Source organism: Oncorhynchus tshawytscha, linkage group LG08 (genome assembly GCF_018296145.1).
Source record: "Oncorhynchus tshawytscha isolate Ot180627B linkage group LG08, Otsh_v2.0, whole genome shotgun sequence".
In the NCBI taxonomy this organism is placed as follows: domain Eukaryota; kingdom Metazoa; phylum Chordata; class Actinopteri; order Salmoniformes; family Salmonidae; genus Oncorhynchus; species Oncorhynchus tshawytscha.
In genome coordinates, this window is record NC_056436.1 from 76,112,066 (window position 1) to 76,122,970 (window position 10,905).

Below are 10,905 nucleotides of genomic sequence, written 5' to 3' on the forward strand. Positions count from 1 at the left end.
CACCCCAACCCTCTGGAGACTGCCTACTTGTAAACTAGAACTCAGACACCCCAACCCTCAGGAGACTGCCTACTTGTAAACTAGAACTCAGACACCCCAACCCTCAGGAGACTGTCTACTGGTAAACTAGAACCCAGACACCCCAACCCTCTGGAGACTGTCTACTTGTAAACTAAAACTCAGAAACCACATGCTTCTGCCATTGAAAGTGCCATATATATAATTCAGTAGAATTTGAATGAATACTTTTTGTTATATTCATCGAAAGGGAGATTTGAGAAATGCAATGCATTTTTATCGGCAGATTTGAGAGGGAGAGTCAGAATATAAATACAAAAATTTAAACAGATGGTGTGTGTGTGTGTGTGTTTGTGTGTGTGCGTGAGTGTGTGTGGGTGTGTCTGTTTGAAATGTAAATAGTAGCATTTACTCACATGGTTTCACAGCTATTAACATCTGCTGCAATGATGCAGGGATGAAGACAAAGGGAGAGAAACAGAGTGATGAAAAAGGATGAGAGTAGATGAAATGGAGGGATGAGACGGGAGGAGGACAACACATCATGACTATCAAACTCCATCATCCTCCACATTTGTGTGTCTTTGTGTGTGTGTGTGTGTGTGTGTGTGTGTGTGTGTGTGTGTGTGTGTGTGTGTGTGTGTGTGTCTGCTGCCCTCTCAGGAGAGTCTTTGTGTATACACAGATGTGAAGTGTCTGTCCTGTGTAGAGAGGTCCCTCCTCTCCTCCCTTCAATCTCTCTTTCCCTTTATAAACATCTGTTCATTCCCCTCTCTCAGAGCCACCAGTATCAGGCCTCTCGTTCCCCTCTCTCAGAGCCACCAGTATCAGGCCTCTCGTTCCCCTCTCTCAGAGCCACCAGTATCAGGCCTCTCGTTCCTCTCCCTCTTCCTCTCCTTCTCTCCCCCCCCCCCCCTCCCCTCCTCTGCCTTCGTCTCCTCTCCTCTCCCTTCCTCTCATTCCCCTCTCTCAGAGCCACCAGTATCAGGCCTCTCGTTCCCCTCTCTCCCTCTTCCTCTCCTTCTCTCCCCCTCCCCTCCCCTCCTCTGCCTTCGTCTCCTCTCCTCTCCCTTCCTCTCATTTCCCTCCCTTCCTCTCCCCTCCCCTCTCCTCTCCCTTCCTCTCCCCTTCCCTCCTCTCCTCTCCCATCCTTACCTTTCTCCTCCCCTCCTCTCCTTTCCACTCCTCTCCCTCCTTTCCTTTCCTCTCCTCACCTTTCCTCTCCCCTCCCCTCCTTTCCTTACCTCTTCCCTCCTCTCCTTTCCTCCCCCTCCTTTCCCCTTCTTTCCTCTCCTTTCCTTTCCGTTCTCCTCCTTTCCTCTCTTTCCACTCCCCCTTTTCCTTTCCTTTCCCCTCCTTTCCTCCTTTCCTTTCCTTTCCTTTCCGTTCTCCTCCTTTCCTCTCTTTTCCACTCCCCCTTTTCCTTTCCTTTACTCTCCTTTCCTCTCCCCTCCTTTCCTTACCTCTTCGCTCCTCTCCTTTCCTCTCCCCTCCGTTCCTCACCTCTCCTCTCCTTTCCTTTCCACTCCTCTCCTTTCCTTTCCACTCCTCTCCTCTCCCCTTCTATTCCTCAATCTGACCACAATAGAAATGGGGATCGCCATGCTTTCATTATTTCTGAATAACCATCTTATTTTTTTTCTCTCCCTCGCTCTGTCCAGGAGCTCCTAACCACCTTAGTGGTTCCACTCTGCGACCCCCCCTGCCTCCCCCTCACAACCACCAGACCCTTTCCCACCACCACCACCACTCATCAGCCAACAGCCTGAACAGGAACACCCTAAGAGGGGGTAGGAACACCATCCACGCCCCCCCTCCGGTACCAGGGGATGGGCCCACCTCACCAGAGTCTGTACAGCTACAGGACAGCTGGGTACTGAATAGTAACGTTCCACTGGAAACCAGGTGAGACACTATTCCCAGTTATACACACTGAATATACACTACAGACCAGGTGAGAAAACTAGTCCAAATTATACACACTGAATATACACTACAGACCAGGTGAGAAACTAGTCCAAGTTATACACGCTGAATATACACTACAGACCAGTTGAGAAACTAGTCCCAGTTATACACACTGAATATACACTACAGACCAGTTGAGAAACTAGTCCAAGCTATACACACTGAATATACACTACAGACAAGTTGAGAAACTAGTCCAAGTTCCTACAAACTCTACAGAACACAGAATACACACTACACACTAGGTGAGACAAGTGACAAAATATTTAAATGCACTTAATACCAGGTGAGACCAGAACCAGAGTGTATTAAATGTCTAGTTTATCCTGGTACATACCAGTACATGTTGACCAGCTGAGACCAGAAGCATTGAAAGCAAAAATGTGTTGGTTCTACTTTCAGTAATAAAGAAGCTTTTTATTGAATTGCACAAGACATCAACCAATGAACAATGTTGATCAGTCTATCAACCAATGAACAATGTTGATCAGTCTATCAACCAATGGACAGTGTTGATCAGTCTATCAACCAATGAACAGTGTTGATCAGTCTATCAACCAATGAACAATGTTGATCAGTCTATCAACCAATGAACAATGCTGATCAGTCTATCAACCAATGAACAGTGTTGATCAGTGTATCAACCAATGAACAGTGTTGATCAGTCTATCAACCAATGAACAGTGTTGATCAGTCTATCAACCAATGAACAGATCAGCCTGTGTATTGTACAGACACTGATGGGATGGAAGCCTCCTACTGTATCCCTGTGGAACCTCACATGCTGAATATCAACTACTCTGGGGACTGCATGAGACCACACACTGTGCACGCACGCACACGCACACACACACACACACACACACACTCACATGACACATTCGGAACATGCATCACACATCATGAAAATACACACACGCACGCAGGCATGCACACACACACACACACACAGAGAGAGAGAGAGAGCCTCAGACGAAGGTGTACTGCTTACACACCCTTCTTTGGTCTTGCATGCGCTCTGCTCTCTAACTCTGATCCCAGATCAGATTCCCAGAGAGAGAGCGCCATACAGTATTGATGAGTCTGATCATCACTAATTCACTAGGACAGGTCCCAGGCATGCGGCAGAGCTGACTGATGCTGTAACATGCAATAAGTGGAACAGAAAACACAAACACACACAATCTCTTTCACACACATAAAGTAACACACACACACATTATCTCTCACACATACATAAAAATAGACACACACACACACACACATTATCTCTCACACATACATAAAAATAGACACAGTAGATGACCCTCAGAGGCTTTTAAATTAGGGGAATGTTTCTGCAGATGGACAAATACACTCTCCTGTCTGTCCTGCCAGCCCAGCCTGTTTAGGTTCAGGTGGTAGGGGTTGGGCATGGCTGTGTGCCTTGTCACAGTGACTGGAGCTGGAGCCCAGACCTCCAGACAAGCCTGCCAACCCCCTCCCTCTAGCCCCAGTACGGGCCCTCCTGTCTGGGCACGGGGAGAGGAGAGGCTGGGTGGTCTGGCTGGAGTTCTGGAGACAGAGCCAGAGAGAGCTCTGGCAGAGTCACACCATCAGACTGCTGCCAGTACCTATCCTCCCTCTCATTAAGAGATGACACTCTAGCCGTGTGTGGTTGGCAGGGAAGAGGGATGAAGGCACCAGAGTGAGATTTAGGGTTTAGGCTAGAATGACAAGAGAAAAGGGAGAATGGGAGAAACTGAGTGAGGGGTTAATAGAAAGAGATTGTTTTAGGGAGAGAGAGAGAGAGAGAGAGAGAGAGAGAAAGAGAGGAGTAAGAAATAGAAGAGTAAGAAATAGAAGATAAGGGAGAGAGAGAGAAAGGAAGGAAGGAAGGAAGGAAGGAAGGAAGGAAGGAAGGAAGGAAGGAAGGAAGGAAGGAAGGAATAAAGAAAGAAAGAAAGAAAGAAAGAAAGAAAGAAAGAAAGAAAGAAAGAAAGAAAGAAAGAAAGAAGGAAGGAAAGAAAGAAAGAAAGAAAGAAAGAAGGAAAGAAAGAATGGAAAGAAGGAAAGAAGGAAAGAAGGAAAGAAGGAAAGAAAGAAAGAAATAAAGAAAGAAAAATGAAAGAAAAAAAAAAAGGAAGGAAGGAAGGAAAGAAAGAAAGAACAGAAAGAAAGAAAGTCAAGAAAGAAAGAAAGAAAGAAAGAAAGAAATAAAGAAAGAAGGAAGGAAAGAAAGAAAGAAAGAAAGAAAGAAAGAAAGAAAGAAGAGAGAGAGAGAAACCTGAATGCCAGAACAGCAGAAGAACAAGACACTATTAACAGTCATGGGGATAAACACCTACCAGGAAGCAACAACCTTTCCCTCCCCACATTCCCCCACAGAAACAACTATGACAGAGTGAAAAACAAAAACGGAGTACAGCTCGTGAAGCTCTGTGGAACACTGGGTCTGTACATAGTCAATGGTAGGCTGAGAGGGGACTCTTTTGGGTCTGTACATAGTCAATGGTAGGCTGAGAGGGGACTCTTTTGGTACACCTGTGGACAGCTCTGTGGAACACTGGGTCTGTACATAGTCAATGGTAGGCTGAGAGGGGACTCTTTTGGTAGGTACACCTACAGCTCTGTGGAACACTGGGTCTGTACATAGTCAATGGTAGGCTGAGAGGGGACTCTTTTGGTAGGTACACCTACAGCTCTGTGGAACACTGGGTCTGTACATAGTCAATGGTAGGCTGAGAGGGGACTCTTTTGGTAGGTACACCTACAGCTCATCCCTTGGCAGCAGCACTGTAGACTACTTCCTCACTGACCTAAACCCAGAGTCTCTAAGGGCCTTCACAGTCAGCCCACTAACACCTCTCTCAGACCAACCCAGAGTCTCTAAGGGCCTTCACAGTCAGGCCACTAACACCTCTCTCAGACCAACCCAGAGTCTCTCAGAGCCTTCACAGTCAGGCCACTAACACCTCTCTCAGACCAACCCAGAGTCTCTCAGAGCCTTCACAGTCAGCCCACTAACACCTCTCTCAGACCAACCCAGAGTCTCTCAGAGCCTTCACAGTCAGCCCACTAACACCTCTCTCAGACCACAGTAAAATCACAGTGTATCTGAGAAGAGCAGAACCCAACCATGAAGCATCACGGCCCAATAAATTACATGGTACAAAACAGGCCTATAGATGGAGAGAAAACTGTACAGACATCTACCAAAAAGCAATTAGTAGCCAAAAAATACAATCTCTCCTGGACAACTTTTTAGCCTTAACATTCTCCTTCAGCAATGAAGGTGTAAATTTGGCTGTTTGGAACATAAACTTTATATTTGACAAATTGGTCTCCTTGGCTAATCTAAAGAAGCAAACCAGAAATAACAGATAATGAAAAATGGTTTGATAATGATTGCAAAAATCTAAGAAAGTAATTGAGAAATATATCTAATGAAAAACACAGAGAACCAGACAACAAAAATATACGCCTTCAATATGGGGAAACACTGAAGCAATACAAACACACCCTAAGAACAAAAAAGGAACAGCACATTAGAAATCAGCTGGATGGAATTGAGGAATCCATAGAACAAACCTCATCATGAGGAATTGGCTATCCAAAATGGGGATATGTTGAGAAATCCCTTTGCAAACCTCTACAGCAATATAACAAAGAGCCTGTCGTGGAAATTTCCTCTATTTACCTAATCATGAGCGCAAACCACACACAAGTCAGAGTTAGTTATCAAAGTCCATCTTTAATTATATGAGCTCTATCACAACCCTGTGACTCTCAGGCAATTCAGTGTCTATCAATGAATTCTCTGAGAGCCCCTTACACATTGCAACTGAGACCCTTTAATAGCAAAGAACACACATAGTCAGACAGCATAGACATAATAAATCGTTCAGCTTTGTCTCCTTACTCAAACCCCGAAACCATAAACCAATCCTCCGTATCAACAGGCATATATCAAATTGTCATTTAGATACAACCAATTCTAAATACAACCAATCCTGGACAAGCTCATGGGGAGCATAGAATGATTCCAGACACTGCCATCCTCCTCTCCCCGATGGGAAAAGTAGGGAGTGACTGGCACACAGACACAGTGGAGCAAAAGATATGTTTACACATGATGACACCTTGACCTCTCCCCTCTCTGCGGCCCATGCAACTTAGTCTTGACATAGAACAGATAACTGCAACCCCGCCACAGTATTATACAAAAATAACATTCTGATGAGAAGTAACTTACAAACATATGATGAATATAAAACATCTTACCTATGTTACCAACCAATTCTGATTATTCCCCAACAAGCCCAAAACAAAAAGATATACAAGAAAATTTACAAATCCTTGAATCAGCAGTCAAAGACTATCAGAATCCTGTGGATACCCCAATTACAGAAGAATTATGGGGAAAACTATGCACTCTCCAACCCAAAAAGGCCTGTGGTGCTGATGGTATTTTAAATGAAATGATCAAATATACAGACCACAAATTAAAATTGGCTATACTCAAACTCTTCAACAATATCCTCACTGCAGGTATTTTCCCCGATATTTGGAACCAGGAATTGATCACACCAATCTATAAAAACGGAGACAAATTTGACCCAAATAATTACAGAGGAATTTGCGTTAACAGCAACATGGGGGAAATTCTCTGCAGTATTATAAATAGCAGACTACATAATTTCCTTGATGAACACAACATCCTGAGTGGGAGCCAGATTGGATTTCTAAAAAATGATCGTACAACAGACCACATTTATACCCTCCACACTCTAATTGATAAACAAGTAAACCAAAACAAAGGAAAAATCTACTCGTGTTTTGTACATTTCAAGAAAGCATTTGATTCAATTTGGCAAAAAGGTATTTTTTATAAACTAATAGAAAGTGGTATTGGAGGGAAAACATGATTTTATTAAATCAATGTACACTAAAAACAAATGTGCGTTTAAAATTGGCAACAAGCAAACAGACTTCTTCTCTCAGGGACGGGGAGTGAAACAGGGCTGCCCAATAAGTCCAACACTATTTAACATCTACATTAATGAGTTAACAACAAGCAAACAGACTTCTTCTCTCAGGGACGGGGAGTGAAACAGGGCTGCCCAATAAGTCCAACACTATTTAACATCTACATTAATGAGTTAACAACAAGCAAACAGACTTCTTCTCTCAGGGACGGGGAGTGAAACAGGGCTGCCCAATAAGTCCAACACTATTTAACATCTACATTAATGAATTGGCAACAAGCAAACAGACTTCTTCTCTCAGGGACGGGGAGTGAAACAAGGCTGCCCAATAAGTCCAACACTATTTAACATCTACATTAATGAATTGGCAACAAGCAAACAGACTTCTTCTCTCAGGGACGGGGAGTGAAACAGGGCTGCCCAATAAGTCCAACACTATTTAACATCTACATTAATGAGTTAACAACAAGCAAACAGACTTCTTCTCTCAGGGACGGGGAGTGAAACAGGGCTGCCCAATAAGTCCAACACTATTTAACATCTACATTAATGAATTGGCAAAAATATTAGAAGAATCGGCAGCACCTGGTATCACCCTACACAACACTGAAATCAAGTGTCTGCTGTACGCAGATGACCTGGTGCTGCCGTCTCCCACTAAGGAGGAGTTAGAGCAGCATCTAGATCATCTTCACAGGTTTTGTCAGACCTGGGCTCTGACCGTTAACCACAGGCTTTGTCAGACCTGGGCTCTGACCGTTAACCACAGGTTTTGTCAGACCTGGGCTCTGACCGTTAACCACAGGTTTTGTCAGACCTGGGCTCTGACCATTAACCACAGGTTCTGTCAGACATGGGCTCTGACCGTTAACCACAGGTTTTGTCAGACCTGGGCTCTGACCGTTAACCACAGGTTCTGTCAGACCTGGACTCTGACCGTTAACCACAGGTTCTGTCAGACCTGGGCTCTGACCGTTAACCACAGGTTCTGTCAGACCTGGGCTCTGACCGTTAACCACAGGTTCTGTCAGACCTGGGCTCTGACCGTTAACCACAGGTTCTGTCAGACCTGGGCTCTGACCGTTAACCACAGGTTCTGTCAGACCTGGGCTCTGACCGTTAACCACAGGTTCTGTCAGACCTGGGCTCTGACCGTTAACCACAGGTTCTGTCAGACCTGGGCTCTGACCGTTAACCTAAAAAAAAACAATATTCCAAAAAAGGTCTGGAAATAAGGATGACAAATATAAATTATATTTGGACACAGTTCTATTAGAACACACCAAAAACGACACATATCTAGGACTAAATATCAGCAACACAGGTAGCTTTCACATGGCTGTGAATGAGCTGAGAGACAAAGCAAGAAGAGCATTCTATGCCATTAAAAGGAACATCAAAATCCAAATTCCAATTAGAATCTGTCTCAAAATGTTTCAATCAGTCATAGAACAAATTGCTCTATATGACATTGAAGTATGGGGTCCAATCTCTAATAATTAATTTACCAAATGGGACAAACATCCAATTGAAATACTGCATGCAGAGTTTTGCAGGACTGTATTGCAAGTGCAAAGAAAAACTCAAAATTACGCATGTAGAGCAGAATTGGGCCAATACCCCCTGCTCATTCAAATAGAAAAAAGAGCCATCAAATTTTACAACCATCTAAAAACAAGTGACCCCAAAACATTCCATCACACAGCTCTACAATGTCAAGAGATGAAACAAGAGAAGAGTCCCCTCAGCCAGCTGGTTCTGAGGCTCAGTTCACCAACCCAAACCAACCCCATAGAGCCTCGGAACAGCACTCAGAAAATCTGGCCCAACCAAATCATCACAAAACAAAAATAAAAATATATCACCTATTGGAAAGACACCACAAAAAAATGTAAGTACATTTCAATGCTATTTGGCTCTAAACAGACAGTACATGGTGGCAGACTATCTGACCACTGTGACTGATGGAAAACTGAGGAAAACATTGACTAGGTACAGACTCAGTGAGCACAGTCTGGCTATAGAGACCGGTCGTTACAGACAAACCTGGCTGCCCAGAGAGGACAGTCTGGCTATAGAGACCGGTCGTTACAGACAAACCTGGCTGCCCAGAGAGGACAGTCTGGCTTTAGAGACCGGTCATTACAGACAAACCTGGCTGCCCAGAGAGGACAGTCTGGCTATAGAGACCGGTCGTTACAGACAAACCTGGCTGCCCAGAGAGGACAGTCTGGCTATAGAGACCGGTCGTTACAGACAAACCTGGCTGCCCAGAGAGGACAGTCTGGCTATAGAGACCGGTCGTTACAGACAAACCTGGCTGCCCAGAGAGGACAGTCTGGCTATAGAGACCGGTCTTACAGACAAACCTGGCTGCCCAGAGAGGACAGTCTGGCTATAGAGACCGGTCTTACAGACAAACCTGGCTGCCCAGAGAGGACAGTCTGGCTATAGAGACCGGTCGTTACAGACAAACCTGGCTGCCCAGAGAGGACAGTCTGGCTTTAGAGACCAGTCGTCACAGACAAACCTGGCTGCCCAGAGAGGACAGTCTGGCTTTAGAGACCGGTCTTACAGACAAACCTGGCTGCCCAGAGGACAGTCTGGCTTTAGAGACCGGTCGTCACAGACAAACCTGGCTGCCCAGAGAGGACAGTCTGGCTATAGAGACCGGTCGTTACAGACAAACCTGGCTGCCCAGAGAGGACAGTCTGGCTTTAGAGACCGGTCGTCACAGACAAACCTGGCTGCCCAGAGAGGACAGGCTGTGCTCACTCTGCTCCAGGGGAGAGGTAGAGACAGAGCTGCATGTCCTACTACATTGTGACAAATACTCAGACCTAAGAGAATATTTCTTTCCCAAAATTATAATTCAATACAAAGAATTTGAAACTATAAAAGATGAAGAAAAAATCCAATATTTTTGGGGTGAAAAGACACAATGTGCAGTTTTGGCAGCCAAATATGTGTCCTCCTGCCACAACCTGAGGGACAGCCAGTGAAAAGTGCAAAGTAATGTCAATAATATTTCCCATTTGGTTTTGTTTTATCTTTCATACCATGTCATGTATCTTCTCAGTCATGAGAGAGAGACTGTATTTTCAGTCATGTTGACACTGGTCTACTACCATGGCTTTAATGTATTGTTGTTCTCATTAATATTGTTGTTGTAGTTGTTGTTAATGGTAATCCCATGCCCAATACTACTATTATTATTGCTGTTGGTCCCGCCATTTATTTATATATACACATATTTTATAAATAAATATATATTTTCATTTTATTTATATTTTTCCGATATGTATACTTTGACAATGTAAGTAATAATGAACTTGCCATGTCAATTGAATTGAATTGAATTGAGAGCGAGAAAGAAGAGAGAGAGAAAGAAGAGAGAGAGAGAGAGAGAGAGAGGAGTAAGAAATAGAAGATAAGGAGAGAGAGAGAAAGAAGAGAGAGAGAGAAGAGAGAGAGAGAGAGAGAGAGAGAGGAGTAAGAAATAGAAGATAAGGGAGAGAGAGAGAGAGAGGAGTAAGAAATAGAAGATAAGGGAGAGAGAGAGAGAGAGAGTAAGAAATAGAAGATAAGGAGAGAAGAGAGAGAGAGAGAGAAGAGTAAGAAATAGAAGATAAGGGAGAGAGAGAGAGAGAAGAGTAAGAAATAGAAGATAAGTGAGAGAGAGAAAGAAGAGAGAGAGAGAGAGAGAGAAGAGTAAGAAATAGAACATAAGGGAGAGAGAGATAGAGAGAAGAGTAAGAAATAGAAGATAAGGGAGAGAGAGAGTGAGAGAGAGAAGAGTAAGAAATAGAACATAAGGGAGAGAGAGAAGAGTAAGAAATAGAACATAAGGGAGAGAGAGAGAGAGAGAGAGAGAGAGAGAGAAGAGTAAGAAATAGAACATAAGGGAGAGAGAGAGAGAAGAGTAAGAAATAGAAGATAAGGGAGAGAGAGA

At 44.0% G+C, this 10,905-nt stretch overlaps 1 protein-coding gene across 1 annotated transcript in view; it reads left to right on the forward strand.

The window, feature by feature from the left end:
• The window catches only part of LOC112236094 (teneurin-2-like), a 311,870-nt gene that overhangs the window by 246,007 nt on the left and 54,958 nt on the right, over positions 1–10,905 (forward strand). Inside the window, exon 4 of the mRNA XM_042326319.1 lies at positions 1,680–1,923. Coding sequence (XP_042182253.1) covers positions 1,680–1,923 — 244 coding nt within the window. The remainder of the gene's footprint in view (positions 1–1,679; positions 1,924–10,905) is intronic.